This window comes from Diadema setosum, chromosome 4, assembly GCF_964275005.1.
Source record: "Diadema setosum chromosome 4, eeDiaSeto1, whole genome shotgun sequence".
Lineage (NCBI taxonomy): Eukaryota > Metazoa > Echinodermata > Echinoidea > Diadematoida > Diadematidae > Diadema > Diadema setosum.
The window spans coordinates 15221435-15245622 of NC_092688.1; the positions used below are offsets into that span (position 1 = coordinate 15221435).

General features: G+C 37.2%; 3 protein-coding genes across 3 annotated transcripts; all 3 read right to left on the minus strand.

The window, feature by feature from the left end:
* Positions 1-1155: 1155 nt before the first annotated feature.
* LOC140227642 (macrophage migration inhibitory factor-like) lies at positions 1156-4752 on the minus strand. The gene is made up of 3 exons (XM_072308059.1): positions 4645-4752; positions 3183-3355; positions 1156-1225 (listed from the first exon to the last, which is right to left on the minus strand). The coding sequence occupies exons 1-3, from the start codon at positions 4750-4752 to the stop codon at positions 1156-1158; spliced, it is 351 nt and encodes a 116-aa protein (XP_072164160.1).
* Positions 4753-8539: 3787 nt separating this feature from the next.
* On the minus strand, positions 8540-10707 carry LOC140226931 (macrophage migration inhibitory factor-like). Its single transcript, XM_072307359.1, has 3 exons — positions 10600-10707; positions 9808-9977; positions 8540-8609 (listed from the first exon to the last, which is right to left on the minus strand). Exons 1-3 carry the CDS (start codon positions 10705-10707, stop codon positions 8540-8542), a joined length of 348 nt encoding a protein of 115 aa, XP_072163460.1.
* A 4574-nt stretch (positions 10708-15281) lies between these two features.
* Positions 15282-19741, minus strand: LOC140226932 (macrophage migration inhibitory factor-like). Its single transcript, XM_072307360.1, has 3 exons — positions 19526-19741; positions 16524-16693; positions 15282-15443 (listed from the first exon to the last, which is right to left on the minus strand). The coding sequence occupies exons 1-3, from the start codon at positions 19631-19633 to the stop codon at positions 15359-15361; spliced, it is 363 nt and encodes a 120-aa protein (XP_072163461.1). The 5' UTR covers positions 19634-19741; the 3' UTR covers positions 15282-15358.
* Between the last annotated feature and the right edge of the window lie 4447 nt (positions 19742-24188).

The window sequence follows — 24188 nt, forward strand, 5'->3', positions numbered from 1 at the left end:
ATATATATATATATATATATATATATATATATATATATATATACATATATATATATACAGGTAAGTACTGTATATTTATACATATGATATATCTTTATTCAAATATTCAAAGAGAGAGAGAGGGAGAGAGAGCAAAGCACGACTATTTCATTTTCGCACCATTCAATTTATTTACTGTATTAGTTTGTACTCAACATATATTAGGGATTAACAGAATTGCATTTTCTTTTTCAAGATCGCTGTAACTGAAGATATACAACGGTAGTGACTTTTGCTAATTGGAATATACTCCCTTTCCATGTTGGCCATATCCAAGTATGTATTTGGTGTATTTCTCGCCTTGAATGATAATTTCGCTTTGATAGCCTAGTGATTACTCCACAAAATATTTTCATCTTTAAGAACAAATGCTGGTCTGGAATGTAATTTAAACAATGCAATGTGAGCCATACACACATAATCAATAATGCCCCTTTGATTAAAAAAGAAGAAACAATAAAGATTAGGAGAGGGGAGATAATGCGAACTTTTCATTTCAATCTCTAAACAGATTTACCTTGTTTTCCGTCCTGCTCCTTATCTCTCAGGCAAATAAATCATGATTATATGTAATCAAGTGTTCATTTATATTTTTCAATGGCTGCAAGTTTTGAATCCTTGTTTATCTCCCGGGTACCCTTCTCTTCTTGCTGTGTATAAGTCTTTATTCAAGTTGTTTCACATGCTTCCTTCAATACAAAAGACTTGTCCTGCTTGTAAGCATACTCACGCGCACACACACACACACACACTGTACTTTGAGCTGTGTGAACATGATAAAACTCTCCATATACAGGAACGATAATGATCATTGCACAGTTGCGAAACAATGACTGAAACTAACAGTAGCGTGCAAATTATATAATCTTGTAGTTTTGCATAGCTTAAACCTAACCAAAGCCCTGCAAAGTATATAATTAATATATATATATTATCATATATCTAATTATCATTTGTTATTATAGATCATTGCATACTGGAGCTTTCACCTACAACTGATTAACTGATTATTGTAATTATCGAGATTGGGAATACACACGTTTATTTCTGTAAGTTTTATATCATCAATAGAGGTGTCTCTTCCAACGAGGAGTCGGTTGAATATTCCACGGCGATCTATTTCGCAAAGGTTGAATTGTTGTATCCACAGTTTTGGGGTTCGAGGTCCCTGAAGACAATATACATTCTGGAAATAAAAGCAAGCACACAATCATTGCGTGTGGCGCAATGCCATAAAGATATTCGTATCAGTCGTGGACTTGGACTTGGAATAGGGTCCACATCCCTAACATTTCAGACAACTTGCACAAAACAAAACAAAAAAGAACAAGAAAACCGAATTCATGCAAATATCTGAAATATACTTCCACCTTGTTACTACATCACAGTCAAGTTTTTTAGACTAACTACTGATATTGATTGTAAACGTATTATTCAATATCGGCTCTAGCTGATGCCCTGTATCATTTCCCCCCTAATTTTTTTTTGCATTTTTTATTTTTTGCTTGTCAGCTGATGAAACTCGGAAGTGGTATCAGAAATATAAACTGCCCCCCCCCCCTCCCCCCACACACACACTTTTAAAAACGCGGCGCCGGCCCTGGCATAGATTGGTATAATCGAATGGAAACGAATCCTGAGTGGGCTTCGCACAAAACAAAAAATCAATCCTTGTTTACTGCAGCTCTCCCAGCTCTGTGCAAGGCACTCGTTTTGTTTATATCTTAAACTTTGGCTTACTTTGAATGCAAAGTTCTCAGGAAAAACCATTTCACAATACTGGCTTCGAATTTGGGCAGTCTAACAATTCACCTTGGCCACGTTATCCCTAAAGTGGTGCAGTGCTAACGATTTCGCCACAGCGAGGAGCTTGACAAAATGAGCATCAAATCCCCGTATACCTTAACCCTAATCAGGCCGGGCTTTTTTGGCTATGCTAAAACCGAAGGGGGTGGATTCCGCCCCCCCCCCCCAGATTTCGGTCATCAGGGGTGCGATCGCGACGAAATTTGGCATGCGTGACACCCACGTCGTAACCTACAAGATTGTGTCATAAGATTTTTTGAAACTATGAATTATTATTTTTTATTAATTAATTATGCAAATTAACCAAAAGATCATATTTTAGCCTAATCAAAAGCATTGAGAGTCTACTTTTTGGTTTGTATATCTGTTTTAGCATATTCAACAATTGTACATCATAAAAACTTCCAAAAGTAATTTCAATTCTTATGTATTTTAATGTTTTCAGAATTTCTTATGTATTTCATTGTTTTTCGACTTTTCTTTTTCTTTGTTTTTTATTGGAAATTGTCACTGACCACTTTTCTACCATAATTAGCATAAAATTAATCAATAAATGTGATAAATTGTAAAAATAATCAGGTTTTTATGGCTTTCATTACAGAGCACAGTATTCCATAGGAAATGTAAACAAAATCACAAAATTGTGCTCGTTTTGGGGTGACATGCCATTACAAAAATGGGCGTGGCTTCGAAAAAATTTGGTCTCAAATGTTGCGCGAGACTTGAACAAAGAAAGTCAAAAAGCCTCGCGACGAGGCCTTCTCGCATTACAGAATTATAGCGCGAAAATGCTCACACTGATTTGTAAGTTTTAGCAAGCTTTTGGATTCAATCGTCACAGTGTGCCAGCATTGTATGATTTACAAGTACAACTATGAGATAAGTGCAATGTTTCCTACACAGAAATATACAAATTTCGGCTCACTCGCTCGTACTATTTTAGAGTATTTTTTCAAGTCCTCAGTTTGTTGGTATAAAGGCCGTCACTATATCTTGATTAGAATTGTAAGATTTAATAACCAAAAAATAACAAAAATTCAATGTTTTGTAAGCTGAAATAGAAAAATTTTCGGCTTGCTCGCTGCGCTCGCTCGCCAAAATTTATCAAAATTTATTACATTTAAATCACCCTCAAAAGACCCCTTTTAAGTGCTTGAAAAAGCATAATCATGTGGACTTTTTTGTCCCTGCCGCGATGGGGTTGGGGTTGAACACTTTTTCAGAAATTAGGGCGCAATTTTCGCGCCTGCCCCGGGCGCCGTTTTCCCTGGATACGCCACTGAATCTGAATTATATATATCTGAATCTGATATATATTCTGAAGAATATATACTTACCGGTCAGCTGGGATACCGAGCTTGTCCTTCAGCGTAGCCGATACAGTCTTGGAAATGACCTTGTTCTCTTCCACACCGAGTTGTCCGATACTAACCAGGTTGACAACGGCACAGGGAGCGTCGGACTTTGCGAACATCATCATCTGGTTTGGAACCACATGGACCTCTATGTACTGTATCGGTAAAAAATACCAAATGATCCTATTACTCACAAGCAGAATATGTACACTTTGTGTATTACGCGCAAAACTTGGTGAGTGAGTGAGTTGGTTAGTTAGTTTGTTAGTTAGTTTAGCTAGTTAGTTAGTTTAGCTAGCTAGTTAGTTAGATAGTCAGAAAGAAAAGGACGAAGAAACGCAGCATCCGCATTGACCATCATTAGTAGGCCCTACACTATTTCGCTAAACTAAATGAATGGACACAAGTTGCAATTCGCTGTCAATTTTATGCTTACATTTTGAATTACCAAAATTAACAGTAACTCTATCCATTAATTCTATCCAAAAATATCAGATTTATGCCTATCCTCCTGAGCGACCTCTCGTTCTGTGAGGTGAAGTGCAACTTCATATCGCTTACCGTGAGAATATAAAAGTTATGTCTTGTCTATCATGCATAATTCAGTTTACGAATTGAATGTCAAAAAACTAGCAATAGCCTGCACTTTTATTTATAGCCACGCAACCAGTCTGTTCCAGCTGGAATGCTCTTGCCGTGGTTTGCGAAACCAGGTTAGACAACCCACTACCAAAAAACAAACAAACAATACAAAACAAAACAAAACAAAACAACCCTTTAATATCAGCACCATTAACTTTTTCAACGTAACAAGAAAGATTCCTATAGCTCCACTGTCAACATGTTAGTAATCACTGGAATATAATGTATTTTATAGCATATAAATAGCTATACCGTACATAATAATGTCGCAAAAAAAAAAAAATATATATATATATATATAACGGGACCCTCCGCAATGCTACTCCACTAATATCTTTTAAGATAGTGAATCAATCCAAATACAATTTCAGGGTATGCAAATAATACCTTATTACCCACATCCTACAGAAAACCCCATCCGAATTGCTTCAGTGGTCAAAGAGAAATAAGGAGTTTTGTAGAGCATGTCAGGAATCCCTTCCCTCCAAATTCTGTCCATTGTGTTCACACATTATGCAGTTCCAAGAGCATCCAAGTGATGAACTTGGAAGAATCAGACCCCTGACATGCTTTACAAAAATTCACATTTCTCCGTCACCACTTCGTCAAACTAGGGAGGTCTCACCTCCCTGGTCAAACTGAATGGGGTTTTCTGCACAATATAACTAAGATATTTTAAGACCCTGATGTAGCATATAGACAGTTTTATCATACTGGAAATTATCAATGCAAAAATGCGGTTGTATTTTTTTTTGACATACTGTAGCTACTGTCATAAATCTATACGATGATTATTACGTACCTCCATTGGCTTTCCTATTGCTTTCTGGAACATGTCAGACATGTCAGACAGGAAACCGTCGGGGATCTTAGAATCCTTGACGTTTGTGAAAACTTGTAAAAGCGGCATTTTCTCTTCAACACTGGCAAAAAAAAACCCCACTCTAATTAGAAAACACTGCTAGTCCTAGAAGCAACAGGTAAGGAAACCGGGAGTCCAGCAGTAGGAATACTGCGCAGATAAATGGGAACATCACCAGTTCTATAGGTCTTTGATATACACATCCCACGTTCGTTTCAGTTGAGCTATTTTTCATCGTTTTCCCTCGTCGTCTTTACTTTGAGTGCAATTTAGCTATTTGAATTTTTCTGGGTCAAACTTCCCGTGCCGAAAGCTGGAGCAAGGTCTATTATTCCGCATTCAAAATCATAGAGCAAGCCCAAATAACCAAGCATTATTTGAAAAAAAAAGGGGGGGGGGGAGGGTGCGAGGCGTCATCATAATGTTGTTCAGGTATCGTATGACATAGGCAATTTCTAACTTTTCGTTTTTTTATTCTCTATTTTGGAACGTTGAACTGTCTGAAGCTTTATAAACGAGTCGAACGATGGTTCTCCATCAACAATACAACGTCCCACCTACGGGAGAATAGAATATACCTATACATGAGCACTCATGCTAGCCTATCAAGGGCACTTTTCTGTTCCCAAACTATTGACTTTTGTCGAAAGCAAACTACGAAGGCGATAACATCTGTCTTTCTTTTTGCAACGTTCTGCTACCCCCGCTCCTATATGGTCTATATTACAATTAACACAATTCAGTACAGAGTGTGCTAGGTCAACTAGGCGAGATGATGACACATGTGTAATTGCATCACTGATTCTGAAGTACCTTGGGGTTGTTGTTTTTTTTTTTTCATATCCATGTGTCAAATTCTGCATCTTCATTCCCGCCTGTATACAAAATATCATTCTATAGTCGGTATTCTGAGATAAGTCTCCGACGTGTGATAATGAAACAAAATCTTTTTTTTTTTCTGTTGAGCAAACGAGAACACTATTAGGCCTATCTTAGTCAATGCACAATAACTAATAAAACGAACCTACGTTTACTGTCCCCAAACGTTCTAGTTTACATAAATAAGCGTGACATCGCTTAATTTTCAACTCATCTAATCTCAGGCTTGTCTTATCAATCTAATTTCTTTGTCTGATTGTTTAGGTGCGTGTGTCAGCGTAACTGAGAGACCTGTAGAATTTCACTAAAGTCCACCTAGCTCTTGTGTAGGCCGGAACGGTTAAAAGTTGGGTTCAATATGCCACACATCGAGTACAGTTGACTGGAGAAAATTGAAATGGTCGATTGTCCTGCAAATGGGCAGGAGACATAGCAGCAGATGTAAGATTTCTTAGAATCTAGAACCTTATTCCATGGTGTATATACATTTACAATAAAATACATCAAAATGCCATTTGATGTATTCGTTTTAAAGGCCCTGTTAAATGTGTGTGTGTTTATGTGTAATTGTGCCCAAATTGGTACTTCGGCTACTCTGCTTTTCCTGCATTTATTGACGCAGTTTGATTTACAATGAATTATAAATAGTTTAGCGAAAACAGGATGGAAAAGGCAAAGACACTTTTTCATGCCATTCTCCTTCAGGGCTTCGAAAATTTGATTTTTTTTTGCCCATCTCCTTATTCTTGGAAAGAGATAATGTAGCTAAATGAGACGAAGAGCAGTATACTGGTTATATTTTCCTTTTATGATAAAGTTTTGAGACTGTAGATATTCAGAAGGAAGCAAGTTTCATGTTGCTACTGGAAAGCACTGACAATCATTGCATTTTTTTTTTATATAGACTTAGCATTAATTAACATTGTATTGCATCGTTTCAATGACTGTCTATGTTCTTTATCTTTCTTTTTGCAAAGACATAGTAGTAAACTTGTACAAAATGCTGTATAACCACTATGTAACATGCACGCAGAGAAACACAAACACGGATCAAAACGGTATATATCTATGAATATGTACACATACACACACATACACACACACACACACGGACACAAACACACAGACACAAAAGATGATTTAGCAAAGATATTCATTTATTGACTAACTTCTTTGTGAAAATGAGTGGTCTGCTGAGTTATGCATGAGTACAGATGAGCACATTCACATGAAAGACAATATAATGGTTACTTTTCAAGAGACACGAGTCATTTTGGTTGGTCTGTAAAACATTCTGTTTCTGGTGTATGTTTAAGTACCGTTGTTGTTTTATTGATATCCTTTGACCCCCTCACACCTATCCTGACAGTTATCATGTTTTCTTAGTGCATGGTGGGTGAGCACAGTATTTAGGGGGAGGTGAATGGCTACGTTCAACTCTCCTATAACTGCAGAATTCATTCGGTTCATTCAAAGAATTTACATGGGGGGGGGGGGGTATAACGGGGAGTATAACGCATGGAGTTTTGTTACCAATATATATATATATATATATATATATATATAGAGAGAGAGAGATAGAGAGAGAGAGAAAGAGAGTGAGAGAGAGAGAGAGAGAGAGAGAGAGAGAGAAGAAATATTACAGCCACATGCACATAACCACTCATTGTTATACGACACAGTATGAAACTACTATGCATTACACCATCGGTTTACAGACCAGTGAATATCCCCTCATGGACTGCGAATTAATGTTTACTGTTATCTTACACTTCCACTTGACAATGAAACACATTGAAATGCATCTGCAACGTATATGAAAAACGTGTAACTCATATATTCCGGCACTATATTCGATAGGTCAAAACTGTCTAGATATTGAGCAGGTGTTGAGAAGGGTTAGTGATCAGTTACAGCGTTTTGCGAATCATTCACATTTTACAGTTGTACCGAATTTCTTTTAAGGTCCATAGCATTTTCATGTCGACCCGATTGTTTCTTTGTTATTGCTTGTTGTCTGATACAAGAAACAATCATTCCCATGAATGATCAAAGAAACACCAACATGACTTATTTTGAGATTATTATGAAGTACCGTTGGTTTCATACTTCGTCAGACTTTGAAAACCCTAAAGGGTACTAACAGATAGGTCTTTATCATCTTTTCAAAAGGATAAATCAATAGTATATCCTGGAAAAAAATAACCGACAGACATAAAGCATGCAAAGACACTGCGTATCATACGCAGATGGGATACTTCTTATATTTTCAGAAAAAAAAAACGACAGGTGAATCTGTAGCACTAAAACTCTTTCTATTTTGTTCTAAACTGAACAACAAGACTGAATAGTTGTGTTCTGTTTCATGCCTGCTCATCAGCTGAAGAAGGATACTACAGACATGAAAACATGACAATCGTAACACTTTGCAGAAGATATATTCTTCAATCACCACGTGGTATTATTACGTGTTTATAATGATCGAATCTTTCGTGGTCGTTGAGCAAATTATCATAAGAGACAAGAATATGTGTTTTGACTGCAGTCGTTTGTATAGATGATTAAAGTGATTGCAAACTTTGTTTCACTAAAATAACTTAAAAGTGTTAAAAAACCTTACTAAATCCTTAGTTCGCCCCATACAAGAAAAGTTTACCAGTACAACCACTACAGTGTAATTTGTCTAATAGAGGAATAAGTCATAATGGAAATTTGTAGCATGGTCGACACTGTCAGAGTTACCAGAATGACACGTAACTATGGTCTCGTTTTAAGCCAGATTGGATCCCTGCTGAATTTGAATTCTTATTTGTGAGATTTCGGCAGACACCATTTTACAGCTTTCACTATTTGGGTCTTTCGCAATCTTATAGTGTTTTCTAAATTGTCTCAGAATTGCATTTTCCCATCAATTGCAGATGAAGCTTCAGTGATGAGTTTGGTCGCAGCGTCACATTTAGGACGTAAATACAGTGTTGTTATATCCGCAGTTTTGAGGTTCCAGGTCTCTGAAGACTAGATACATCCTGGTGCAAACAAACAGGAAAAATGACATTGAAGAATAATCTTGTGTGGATTGATTTGATTTAATTTGATTTGATTTGTTTTGATGCAGAATATTATGATGCCCGTTTGATTGAGAATATCATGACGCCTGTTTTCAATGACGCATCAGTGCAATGTAGGCTATACGTCAGACATTCGTTTCTTTACACCCTTGCTGTGACTAATATAAACAAAGGTACTCATTGACGGTTGCAGGCCGCATCAGGCATGTATAATTTCTCCAGGATGACCGATATTATGACTTCAGTATTTAGTCTAATTAAATGAGTTAAAAAAAGTATTATGATGACAAATATGAACAAACCAAAACTGGAAGTGTCATCAGAATGCTGAGTGATGTTCTAAATTCATTTGGAGATTCATTTGGAGCAGCTTCAAACTGGATCTTCACCACCCCGTTCACACTTGGACCTGTTGAAGGTGATCTTTGTTTTGTGTTGTTGATTGTTTTTTACAAACCACTTTGACGCTGTACTTAAAAAAGAAGAAGATATGTTTATATCTTTTGATGCATATTTCTGGGTAAAGGGTACGACAAAATGAATTATAGCTCAATGCTTTTGTGCTACACAAGGAGTCGGGTAGGTTTAGTTACCTTCATTTGTCAGTCCTCCCCATAACCCCATTTCCCTCTCTCTGTAAGAATATAGTTCTTAAAATATAAACAGCGTGTAGGAATATTGACATTAAAATGCTTCATAATGTCATTTTATTTTAATTCTGCGGAATGATAGAAAGCCTTCTTCCAAACCTCATGGTTAAATAGATCACGGTTGACATATCACGACCATGCTTTTCATTACATTATGTGTCTGATGGTAAACTGCAAGAGCAGCGTCAAAGGAAAACATTCGATCGTGACCTGCAATGACACCAATATTGAATCTTAAAGGCTGTCAGTAAACATTTTCATAATCGGTGATTAAGACAGCAACGTTTTATGTGAAAACTTTATTGTCTTAAATCATCACATTAAGAACAATAATGCCACATATATCATTAATGATGATGACCAATAATGACCAAAATCAGCACTAGCGTAATATTTGCATGAAGCCAATTGATTCCCGCATATGAAACTAAGACTGGCGAAAGTTTGGAGAGTGGCTACACATCGCAGGGGAAATTATGAAAAATTTTCTAACAGACATTACTTACCGGTCTGCCTTGATGCCAATTTTCGCCAGTTCAGCTGATACGGCCTGCGTTAGGAGCTTGTTCTCCTCCTTACCGAGTTTTCCAATACAAACCAGGTTGGCGTAGGCACAGGGAGCGTCGGATCCTCCGAACATCATCATCTGGTTCGGAACCAGATGAACCTCTATGTACTGTATCGGAAGAAAATACCAACCATCATTTAGTGCTCGCATGTTAATGACATAGTCTGTACTGAGCATGGGAAAGACAGTGTGAGCAAGAATAAAATGATGGAAATATCTTGTTCACCTTATTATAATACGAATATTTCAGGGAAAAGGTATATCAGAAGACAATGGAAGATGATGTCTGGATACAGCTCAGACTACCAATGACATTGTTCACCGAATAGCACCCATCTATACTGTCTTTGGCAAGTAGTTTCTTTCCCAACATCACGAAAGGCATACATAGATTATAAAGTAAATGCTATTAATGTTTAATCTGCAACAGAAACTGAAGATTGCCACACTTTATATTTCACGGACTGTCAGTTTATTCTCTGTAATAAACATATTCCTTCCTGATATTCCTCTCCTATATAGTATTTTACAAAGAATCAGTTAACAGCTGTATAGGAAACCAATCCTTGCCAACAGTTTTTTTTTTTCCTTCAATGAGAACTGAGCTTTCTAGTTAAGAAGAATGGATATAGAGTATAAAAATAGAGTCCGTTTTCAAAATATTAATGCTAATCTTACCCCCTCCCCCTAATTCCCACTGGGAAAATATACTCACAGGAAAAATATTTACCTGCATTGGCTTTCCAATGGCTTTCTGGAACATCGTGGACATGCCCGACAGGAAATCACTGGGGATGTCAGAACCCTTGACGTTGGTAAAAACCTGTAAAAGAGGCATTCTTAGGCCGAAGAGATGATCCCGAACACGCGAAAGATAATTCAGTGTGTGAGGGAGACGACAGAATTGTGGTTGAGAACTGTGTGAGACCTTACTGTATTGTCGTGATGGTTGTCGACCAACATGTGAACTTAATAATAAAACTTTTAATACCTCACGCCTTTTTGAATGTGGCAAGCTTTAGCTTTGTCATCTCTGCGTGGAATACAATAAAACCACTTGTCTTATCTGAAGGTGGAAATTCCGGTGCTTCAAATGGAGCAAAGTCTATTATTTTACTCTCTTTCTTTGACGAGACACTTCAAACAAACAACTGTATATAGCGAAAATTCTTCACAGAATTTACAAGCACCCGGGTGTAGACATGTTGCAGTGTACAAATATGATTTCGCTTAATATCAGCTCGCTCGTTTCTGATTGTAGAGCGCTAAGAATTTGACCATGACAAGCAAAATGTCTAACGGAAGTCAAGCCCAGAATTTAACACCACCATTGACAGTAGCGGAAGGATAAAAATAAAGTCATTAGGGCCTAAGTGAGCACAGCCAAAACAATCCAGATTACAACTGGTAACACGTAAATGTTAGACATAGTTCTTGAGACGATACGTTTATACATGATATTCCATTGCACGTATTACATTTATATCATAATTACATTATGACTTGTTTGTTGATTGGGATATGTGTTTTGTTTCTTACTTGTTGTTGTTGTTGCTTTTTTGTCTGATATTTTTCTCAGTCACTGTGTTGCCACGTACCCTGTTACTCCAGTCATGGTTACTATTGATTTATATCACAACTTCTTCTTCTTCCTTTTTTTTTTCTGTTAGCTCTGAACTCAAACAATGGGTGGCAACGCAGGTAGCCAAAGATTTCAGTAAAGCGTTACTTTGATCGAATTATGTGCCGACATCGCGTGGACACTGAACAAGGATGCTTTAAATAGAATAACTGCCCCACCAGCAGTCGTCACGTGCATCTGGAGCTTTCTCTCAAGTTGCATGCAATGTGCTAATACATGCGATGTCCACGCTCTCTGACTGGTTGAAGTCCCCAATATGCTGGGTCTAGACCGTACAGATTATGTATAAAATTGTACTAAGATCTCTATGGTCCAGTTATATTTTTTCTACGTGATCAATGACGCCTGTAGTGATAGCGCCCTCAACTACAGCATTAAAAGAAGTATAAATGAACCACGTGTAGATAATTAGTCAAGAAATGATGACACGAAATTAAACGCAAAGTAATGTGTTGGAATAAATATCAGTCCCATGCACACCAAAGGATTTTGCCAAATATACCCATTTGTAACCATGTGATAAGAGTGTTACTGATGTTGAACTACTTGGAGCGTGGTTTAAAATGTCTCAAATGGAATTGTTATGACTTGACTGCTCACGCCGATCACCAACCTGTCCGTTCTTTGTCGACTGGCAAACTGAATCTTGTTTGGTGGCAGCTTTCGGAAGGGGGGGGGGGGGGGATAATAGCAATTTGAAGCAGGCAAACATCATAAGACTGTACATGCAACAAATTTTGAAGGGATTCCATCCCTTCAAAATGTGATCAGTCATCTGTTTATTGTACCGCCTGTGGTACAATACTGTGTCCCAGTTTGGCAATTGACTTTAACGGAAAATTAAAATTAAAAACAAAAACAAAGAAACAAATTGAGCAAAGCCAATGGAGGGCTTGTAGCGTCATGTTCGAGCAGCTGTAGACAACACTTCAAACAACAATTCAAAGTTGATTTGATGAAAACAAAGCGATCGTAATGAAAGGTGGGTCCCACCTTTTATTCGCATCGCTCTGTTTTGGATATCTCAGCCATTTCAAAACCAATTTTCATCAAATAAACGTTGGATTCCTCTTGGAATTACATGCTCTTTCATATTTTTCAAGTGATTTCTCATCATCTCGCCCAAAAATGTTAGATACCTGAAGTTAGGTCTCAACCAAAACTATACGACCCCTTTAATAGCAGACGCGAAAAGCTGGTTGTCAAATTGGGTAGAAGGCGCTGACCAAAACAGATGAGTCACCCTCTCGTCGTTGATGGCTCCCTTTACAGTTTATTATCCCGGATACTCGTAATCGGAAAATGAAATAATTTTCGTTATTTCGAAGGTTAGTTGTGTCGAAGGTTTGTCAATCCGAAAACGAAATAAGGTTATTACGTACATTTCTTTCATTTTCGGATTTACGAGCTTTATTTAATTTTTCGGATTAACGAACCCGGAATAACGTACCTCATTTCTCATTTTCGGACGAATGAACCTGCGAAATAAAAGGCCTTATTTCAGCTTCGGATAAATAAACCTGCGAAGAAAAGCTTTATGTGTTCAGATTAACGCACCCTATTTCATTTTTTCCACCTTTCACCTTATTTTCACCTTATTCTGTTTTAACGTACTAATGTACGAGGTGAGGGGGTGTACTTCCCTGCTTGTACTTAGAACTGTTTTCTACAACCTTGGTATATTCTCCCTTACTCAATGTTAACTTCACAATGATGGTAAGCCATTTCCGGCATAGCTCTTTGGATTACCTCATTTTCTTCCTTCTTAGTCTTTCTGACCCCTTTCCTTAGCTCATTTTCTCGCTACATTCAAATGTCATCAAGCACAGACGTACACAGACAGACAGACACACTTGCATTTATAGGATGGTACATAAACATGTCTACACATACTCAAACACACAGACACAACATTATACACACTCCCCAAAATTACACCATCAGGAAAATTCACACATACCTCAACAGATTTTTTTTTCTTATTATTTTTTTTTTTTGGATCCACGTTTCCACGTTAATGAACCATTAGATACAGAGTCTCCATTAGTAATTTTGTGATTTTTTTTTTTTTTTGGCGAATTTTGTCATTTTATGTTACCAGATCTATGTAGAGAAAATTGTTTAATTTGTGATTCATGGTTTTGAAATAGCTTTTGGTTTATTCATGTGTGCGTATGTAACAATATCCTGATGTACAATATTGTGAGTAGAAGTTGCTGCCGTTCAGTCAAGATTATTCGACTCACATTAACACATTCTTTACACCCACAAAAACACACACATACACACACAAGCACACCCACACAAAACACCCCCGTACATCTACATGCACATGGTCACAAATGGTTTATGTGTGTACATGCAATCCTGTAGGCTGTTACAGTACAGTTCGTACATCAGCAGTATATAAATTTTTCATTTATTTCATTTTCAGAAGAATAAAGTTTCTACTATAGTTATCAGCCTGATTGCCTTTTTAGATCAGATCTGAGACCAAGTTTGCGAGGAAAAGGACATCACAGTGTCAGATAAGTGACGTTGATTTAGCCCAAAGTTATTCAATGAAAACCATGCATTGATTCTCCCTAACATCTACAAAATCACTTATTTCTTTAATCTTGATAATCTACATGATCTATAATGGTATAAAAGCGTGTTTGAACATGCATTATGGAAAATGCGCGAGAAAATTTATTACTATTAATATTATTATTATATATTATTATTATTATTATCATCATCATTATCATTATTATTGCTGTTATCATTATTATTATTATTATTATTATTATTATTATTATTATTATTATTATTATTTAAGTTTCGATCATGGCGATGTATACGATGTATACGAATAAACATTTGTTATAAATAAGAAAGAAATCGTGGTAATTACATCCATGAAAACTTTGGCGACAATTTACTTACAAATGTCATAAAACGACACGCTGTAAAATCTCATAAGTTTTCATAATGGTTGTCCTTCACTTGAATTCATTCTGGGTCTTTTTCTTTCCTTAAATGTAGAGTCATGAAAAATCTAAACCTAACACATCTGTTTTAAAACGCAAAGGGTAATGTTTCTTATCCCTCAAATATTCTTCTCCTGCTTTATTGTCCTTTTCCCTCTCACAGATGTAGATGAAGTGATATATTTTTTTTCACATGAGATTATGCAATATTGAATATCGCTACTATTATTTTTCCCTGTTTGAATACATGCTTTACATTATTCGAAACGAAGATTACTTTATAAACTTGAACAATACTTTATGAACACTTGAAAAAATCAAGCACTTGTATATACATATTACAAAACTCATGTTCTACTCTACATTGTCACATTTTCTTACAATTTAGCACATCATTTTGTCACTGAGAGTGTTGTCATATTTGTACTTACCAATTTAGTATTATTTGAGCGATGTTAATATTCTTTCGGTATAATTGTTTTTACAAAATGAGAGTTATGAACATGCATCGAAAATGCATTTCTTAAGGAGACATACAAGCATTTGATATGGGGGATAAACCTGAATTTTTGACATTATTACTTTTTTACCTTAGACGTGTTTTGCTTTCCCTTGGAATACTCTTAAACCTGCTTCCATTCCTTTAAATCTTTTTCATTCCTTTATCAGCTGTTTATATTTTCCCGAGCTATAATAAAAAAAATAAAGTAATTGTGAAAATGAAGTGTAATGATCGGGAAAAATAGATATGACACATCCATTACACGTATAACCATTTCCTAAGCTATGGACCTGTGTTTGTATAGCAATCAATTATTTATTTTCAGAATTGTTTTCTTCCAGAAAGGTGAATGTCCATTCCATCGTACAGTCTGCTAGACTGGCTCTTTGAAGAATGCAAAAGTTGTGTTGTTCCATCCTGCGTCTTGGGCGGCGAGGTCCTTGAAAACAACAACGATTCTGTAATTGGAAGATGGATGCATAAACTATTTTATCATAGCATTAAAGGGACTGTACAGTACTGGTTGAGGTGAGGATTCAGGTTTATAATTTTTTTTTTCGGTGAGATAATGAGAAATCGCTTATGGAATATGAAAGAGCATGTAATTTCAAGAAGGATTTAACGTTTATTTGATGAAAATTGGCCTTGAAATGTCTGAAATATCCAAAATAGCAGTCCTAATGAAATTGACAGGCCACGATTTTTATTAGGATCTCTTTGTTTTTCCGTGTTTTTAGATATCTCAGTCATTTCAAAACCGATTTTCATCAAACAAACTTTTGATCCCCCTTAGAATTGTATGCTCTTTAACATTTCAAAGAGTGGTTTCTAAATATCTCGAAAGGTGTTGAATCCTCACCGCAACCAGTACTGTACAGTCCCTGTATAGTCACAGAAAAAAAAAAAAAAAGCTGTACGCATGAAATAAAAAAAGAAGAGACGGCATAGCAAACAAAACACCTAAAGGTTAAACAAAAGGCCACAAATTGACCAAACAAACAAAACGCAAAGAATTATAGGAAGAATCATATCTTTGTTTGTTTGTTTGTTTGTTTGTTTTTAGTCTGCATATAAGTGTACAGATCATAAGGAGCAACATCAGATCAGAGACCTCTTTCATAAAGATTCATACTAAGATTGATCGTAAGATTAATGCAATAGAACTATGACAGTGCATGGCCATCTTCGCCAACCATGATATACATGCTGCGTCTTAAAGTCTTTTTTAAAGTTGAAGACTGAAGTTATAATTATCTATCATGAAGAGTTAGACAAGTCAGTCGTGAAACTCCTATATATAAACATTTCAATAGCTTATGGCAGGCTTCCGCCATGCTGACTGACGATCAATACTCACCCAAAATTTCGATTCATCATTTCTCTTAAAGGAATGATAATCAGAGTGTGTGCAGGGACATAACTTCTACCAATACTCACTGCAGACAGAAATCGATACTTTGTGAATCGCAAGTCGACGAAGCAAAAGCCCGTGGACTGATAAATTACGGCGTGCTATCTTAAGAAAGAACCTTGCTTACCTATCAGGTTTTATTCCAATCTTCGCCAACTCAGCTGTGATGACTTGAGTAAGAACCTTGTTTTCTTCCACGCCTAGGTTTCCAATGCATGTCAAGTCCACCTTTGCGAGTGGTTCTCCGGACCCTCCGAACATCATCATTTGATTAGGGAGCAAATGGACCATGATAAACTATGTTAGAAAAGAAAGAAAGAAAGGTTTTCAGTTAAAAAAGAAATCCTTCTTCTGTTCCACATGAACACGAAGAAATAATGACCATGAGTGCCATCATAAATATGATCCAAATTGGTTCAATATAACCATTCATTATCAAACTTCAAGTAAAATTCTGAATGATGAGTAATATAAAGTCATTACTGTCATTATAAGCAGGCTCATCATCCTCATCCGCATTGCCATTTATGCCTTTTAATGACACATAATAGCCATCGTTTGTAATGCATGTATAGATATATCTTTCGGTGAACAGGTGAAGAAGAATATGTTTCTGTCATGAACGAAGGTCGACAATCCCAATCAGTGGCGTATCTAGGGAAAACGGCGCCCGGGGCAAGCGCGAAAATTGCGCCCCTAATTTCTGAAAAAGTGTTCAACCCCAACCCCATCCCCGTAGGGACTTTAAACAAAGTCCACGTGATATGCTTTTTCAAGCACTTAAAAGGTGTCTTTTTGAGGGTGATTTGAATGTAATGAATTTTGATAAATTTTGGCGAGCGAGCGCAGCGAGCGAGCGGAAAATTTGTGCATTTCAGCTTACAAAACATGGAATTCTTGTCATTTTTTGTTTATCAAATCTTACAATTCTAATCAAGATGTAGTGACGGCCTTATAGATAACGATTTAAACCGACAAACAGAGGACTTAAAGAAATGCTCTAAATTAGTACGAGCGAGTCAGCTGAAATTTATATAATCCCGCGTCATCATCACGTTTTGTTCTTACCTTCTTTTTCATATAAATTTTGGCGAGCGAGCGCAGCGAGCGAGCCGAAAATTTGTGTATTTCAGCTTCCAAAACATGAAATTCTTGTCATTTTTTTTATTATTAAATCTTACAATTCTAATTAAGATACAGTGACGACCTTGTAGATAACGATTAATACCAACAAACTGAGGACTTGAAAAAAATACTCTAAATTAGTACGAGCGAGTCAGCCGAAATTTGTATATTTCCGCGTCATCATCACGTTTTGTTCTTACCTTCTTTTTCATATAAATTTTGGCGAGCGAGCCGAAAATTTGTGTATTTCAGCTTACAAAACATGAAATTCTTGTCATTTTTTTTTTATTATTAAATCCTGCAATTCTAATCAAGATATAGTGACGACCTTGTAGATAACGATTAATACCAACAAACTGAGGACTTGAAAAAAATACTCTAAATTAGTACGAGCGAGTCAGCTGAAATTTGTATATTTCCGCGTCATCATCACGTTTTGTTCTTATCTTTTTTGATTTTTTTTTTGTGCCCCCCCCCTTTCGTATGTTAGAAACCGTTGGCGTCCTCTTTTGATTAAATCGGCGATCGCTTCAGAACGAATGAAATTGCAACCGCTGCACCGTGTAACATTTTTCCTGTTAAATATAAAATGACATGTGTGAACACAATAGACATTGTCATTGTGTCCGCGTCATCGTCACATTTTATTCTTATCTTCTTCTCTTATTTTTTTTTTTTGATAAATTTCTGCGAGCGAGCGCAGTGAGCGAGCCGAAAATTTTGTATTTCAGCTTACAAAACATGGAACTCTTGTCATTTTGTGCTTATTAAATCTTACAATTCTAATCAAGATATAGTGACTGCCTTATATTATAACGATTTATACCAACAAACTTAGGACTTGAAAAAATACTCTAAATCAGTACGAGCGAGTGAGCCGAAATTTTTATTTTTCCGCGTCATCATTACGTTTTGTTCTTATCTTGTTTGATTTGGGTTTTTTTGCGCCCCCCCCCCCCACCCGTATGTTCGAAACCGTTGGCGCCTTCTTTTGATCCAATAATCTTGGCGATCGCTTCAGAACGAAAGAAATTGTAGCCGCTGCTCCGTGAAACATTTTGCCTGCTAAATATAAAATGACATGTGTGAACACAATAGACATTGTCATTTTGTCCGCGTCATCATCACGTTTTGTTCTTGTCTTCTTTTTTTTTATGTATAAATTTTGGCGAGCAAGCGCAGCGAGCGAGCCGAAAATTTTTGTATTTCAGCTTACAGAACGTGGAATTCTTGTGTGAACACAATAAACTTTGTCATTTTGTCCGCGTCATCATCATGTTTTGTTTTTATCTTGTTTGATTTGGTTTTCTGCCCCCCCCCCTTTTTCCGGGCGAGTTTTCTTCTTCTTCTTCTTCTTCTTCTTCTTCTTCTTCTTCTTTTTTTTTTTTTCTTCTTCCTCTTCTTCGTTTTTTCTTTTTTTTTCTTCTTTTCTTCTTCTTCTTCTTCGTTTTTTTTTTTTTTTCGTTTTTTGCGCCCCAAGGAGTGGCGCCCGGGGCACGTGCCCCCCTTGCCCCCCCCCCCCCCCCAGATACGCCGTTAGATCGATCACTTTCTATATTTTCTGTTATTCTCTCATTTTGAATAAGAGGATAGCAGAAAATAGAATGTGATCGATATAACATTGGGCATGCCTTGCTTTCTCCCTCCATTTTCTTCAAAGGCATATTAAACTGATGAAGGCCTATACAATATAGTCGGGACAACGAAAATCTTGTCCGTAGAGCGTAATAATGAAATGTTGTGATGTGTTTTCGAAATTAGCTCTCCAGATCACTTTGGTTATGCCACAGACGCTTTTCGGTGTTTTTAGAATTCGTTCCAGGAAAATGCTGATGCTGATGCATGGTGAAACTTCATTGTACAAGTGATCGTATAACGGATCCACATGCACTATATGCATGTAAATCAATCATCAGATGAATTATCATGCTTTTACCAAATATGAAGCGTCGCTCGTCAGTGCAAGAAGAAATTGCAAACAACTTATCAAATTATCATTTGTACCTTTTCTGGCTTTCCAGTTGCCTTCTGGAACGCCGATGACAGATTCGCTTGGAAGTCACTTGGGATGTCGACATCTTTTACATTGGTAGACACGTGTAAAATTGGCATTTTGGGTGTTTACAACCACTTTCCAACGAACACTAGATACCGGAAACAGCACGTCGTAAAGATACAATGGCTTCAGTGCAGATTGCTTTCGGCAGCTAACTTTGGTTAGGTGCCCTGCCAACATGTGTCACATACGTCAATTTTGTGCCCGGTCATATATACTTGCCTTCAGGCGCAAATATCTATCATTTGGTAAGAGGTCACATTTCAATTGCCTACTAGAGGCAAAGTCCATACAATTATTCTGTCTGCGAGAACTTATGTGAAAACAGTCAAACATTTTCGATTTCAATAGCGCTCGATAGGCTGTGCAGTATAATAATACACAAACTTAAAGAGTGGCAATCCGTCGAAGGAAAAATAAAACGATTACATATATGTGACTTTGCAGTTTGAAATATTGAAAATGGTTTACCCCTATGTGGAGTGCATTTTTCCACCTCTGTGTCCTACCCCATACATTAACACAGTAAACAGATTGCTTTCGGCAGCTAACTTTGGTTAGGTGCCCTGCCAACATGTGTCACATACGTCAATTTTGTGCCCGGTCATATATACTTGCCTTCAGGCGCAAATATCTATCATTTGGTAAGAGGTCACATTTCAATTGCCTACTAGAGGCAAAGTCCATACAATTATTCTGTCTGCGAGAACTTATGTGAAAACAGTCAAACATTTTCGATTTCAATAGCGCTCGATAGGCTGTGCAGTATAATAATACACAAACTTAAAGAGTGGCAATCCGTCGAAGGAAAAATAAAACGATTACATATATGTGACTTTGCAGTTTGAAATATTGAAAATGGTTTACCCCTATGTGGAGTGCATTTTTCCACCTCTGTGTCCTACCCCATACATTAACACAGTAAACATGCCATAGATAGTTCACCTTCATATCAGATTTTGATATGATAAGATGTGCCCATACTACAGTGTACTAGTTTGCACAATCACTCTCGAGTCAAATAACAGGTTTTTGTGTGTTTTCTTCTTGAAACGGAAAGAGAAAACAAAATATCTGGGCGTTGTTTGATAGAAACTTGTGAGGAGACCATGATAATCACCAATTCATCTTCAAATACCCTTCCAATCCTCCCTACCCGATACCACCTGATACTAAGTGGAGTGGGGTTACAGTTCTTTATTCCGGAGGTTCGTTATTTCGAAGGTTGGTAATTCTGAGAATGTAATAATGTTCGTTATTGTGGAGGTTCGCCATAATATATCCGACAATGAAATAAGGAAATAAGACAATGAAGAGCGTTGGGAGTATGCACGGAGTGTGACATTAATGTGCAGTTTAGAATTTGTGCTACGTCATATTTGTCGCGGGCAAATATTATCATTTGGTATCTGCTGGGGCAAATATCACTTTAGTCGGGTACCATGTTGTTGACGTATATATAAATAAATCAGTATTTGTATGTGATACTGCTGACTAAAGTAAATAGTTCATTGCGTGCTATCGATAATCTTTTATAACTGTTGCTAACGCATGATATTTTCTTGAAAAAAAAAATTCAAGCAAACAATGACTATACATGATATTCATAATTCTCATAATCTCCTCTGTAAACACGTTTCAAATGAATAGCTTCCATTACTTCGAGGTGAAATTGACTTCAGCAAGAAGAGTAGAACAATGATAAGTGCATTTGTTCATACAGTTATCTATCTCTGGCTACTCTTGCAAAATTGATACAGTGACGCCGAACACAGTCAAATTTGCACGTGAGATAAGATAAAAGATATACATGAAAATATTGTACAATCATCATTTCATCACAATTGTGACCATTAATTGGCTCTTCTTTTACAAAGTCATCACCGCAAAACAGCTCTTATTTTATATATTTCATATCTAGAAAGAAACCCCAAAGAAGAATGAGAAATTAGATTACAAGGAAGTGGGGCATTTTGGGAGGGTGTGACCTTTACATCTTGAAAAGAATGTCATTTTTTTAATTACCTAACTTTTTTTTCAGGGGTAAATTTGTTTGTATCCACTCCGTCTATTAAAGTCAAGAAATACATGGAGATAATCATTACCTTGCGAAGCTGCAAGACCCCAGCCAACCTTGTAATATCCACATATATCATGTCAGTTCAATTCAGTTCAGTTCAGTGTAATTCAATTTGAATTAAAATCTTATATTCAATTTCGGTATGAACATGGCATACACTTCACTCATTGTTGTTGCTGTTGTTGTTTGTGTAACGAAGGAATACCGTGTGACTGTAGACGATATTGTGAGATGCACTTGACAGGTTAAGCCCCCGTTCCACTATCACGATCTGGACCCCGATCTGTCCCCATCTAACAGATCGGGAGATAGCGGCAAAAGCGTACGGGGATCGGAAGCATCGTAGCAGCAGCGTGTGGAGGTCGGGGTTGGAGCGGGCATTTTTTTCAGATCGGGAAGAAATTTTGAACCTGTTCAAAATTTCTTCCCGATCTCCCCGATCAAAATTGACCTATTTTTAGTCGTACGGCAAGCGGGGAGAGCGTAGTGACAGCGTAAACGCAGCGGGGAAAGCGTAGTGACAGCGTAAACGCAGCGGGATGAGCGTAATACCCCGTTCCCACTGCCGATCAGATCAACTCGATCAAGCGAGATCAATCCCGATCACCGATTTTTACCAGAGCAATCCCGACCAAATGCTCGATCGTTCTTCAACACGATCCCTTCCCGACCGCTATTCGATCTTTTACGATCCACATCCGACCATTCTCGACATCTCCAGAATCTCTCCTCGACAACAGCACAGATCTCTACTCGAATATCCCGATCTACACACAATCAGTACACGATCGCTACACGGTCAATACTCGATTTCTACTAGACTTCTTAGACCAGCTCGACATGACTCGATCTGTGTAAGATCTTGCATCGAACGGGTCGGCAGGTTCGTACAGTGATCGAGTGAAAGAAGAATTGGTTACAGTATTCGTTTTGTTATATGAGACAACTCAGCATTTATGCTTGAATACGGCGTGGCCCAAAAGAGTGCTATGAAACTGACTATTAATTGCAAAAGCATGAATGAACGACAGAAATAATTATCATTAGTATAGGTTTTAACGGCCAATTTCGCACTTTTGTCAGTCCATTTGATAAAGGGTTCATTCAATTTAGCGAAAATCCACATCACTGCACATTGTGTCATTCAAAACTGCAAGTTGTTCGTTCAATTTAGCATTCCGATCAATGGAATTTGCACATGCGCCTTTCGGATTCGCAAAACGGGCATTCAAATTGGCACGTGCTCTTCAGTCATTCCAATTCGCCAACATTGGCGAAAGGGGTATTTCAGTCATTCAATTTCGCGTATGGGCAGTCAAATTAATAATGTAATATATCAAATGGAAGAGTGTTGTTGCTTCAAACCCAAGCTTCAACCACGACAGACATGAGGGAAAACTCCTTCATTGTTATTCTCAGAATTTTGTCCAACCCGACTGGTCATCACATCCTGTGGTCAGTCCACACACCCTACCTCTCCCATAAACATTTCTGGATAACCTGTCTCCCCATCGTCTACCAGTGCTAAGTTTCTCCCCCATCATCCCCATCATGTAAAATGTGAGTCACTGGTGTCAGTGACCCATGGATTGACAGTGGTCATTATTAACCTACTCCTTTGTTTTATTATAATTTGAATCCCTCTATTTTGAATATCTGAATATTATAGATTAAGCCCCTCCTTCTAGTATACATGTAATATAAAAGTGACCATGTGTTTTTGGAAAAGAGTTCTCTCTTTCACCCTCTTCGGGTAAAGACACAAAGCGTTGGTCTCCCTTGCCATCCCTCTTTAGGGGCGATTTATGGCCGTCGGATAGGGAGCACCTATTATACCAAATACTGAATCTTGTATCCTCGCCTGGAATATTATTCCTGTGACTAAATAAAGAGCCCGGAATTGTATACTTTATAATATGAACTGGTCTCTCGGTCTCTTCTGTGTGCTGTCGAGAAAGGTTACCAATGTAACACCGCCAATACGCCATCGAATAACATCAACTACAAAATAAAGGTGTTACACTAACATGTTCATTGACATTAACGTCATGTTATTTCTTTTTTGAAAATGTGATAACATTTAAACGCGTTTTTCTATGTGACTTATTGTTCCATCCACGCACTGTTAAGCAGTAAAAGTATCGTATTTTTGACCATATCATATAACTCGAGTTTGCTCTTCTGTAACGCCCCTGTTCTTTCATACATGACATTTTAGGCCTACTGATTTACCAATACTCTAGTTTAAATTCATCTTCTTACAGTCATGACTGTACAAGTTAGATACAGACCCGGGGACAGAAAAATGATTATAGGAATATTTGATGATCATAACCTTGACTTCCTGCAACTGGCCGACACACGGAATAAAGCGCTCAACGGCGAGATAAGTTGTGGCCATTCACATGTTTCACTATCTTCGGACTTGAAGAGTCACTAAGTACATTAAAGAAAAGAAAAAATGTTGCCAAAATCTCTGAAATGAGTACGAATATATGTAATGTAATGACGCATGGAAAACAATAACTATG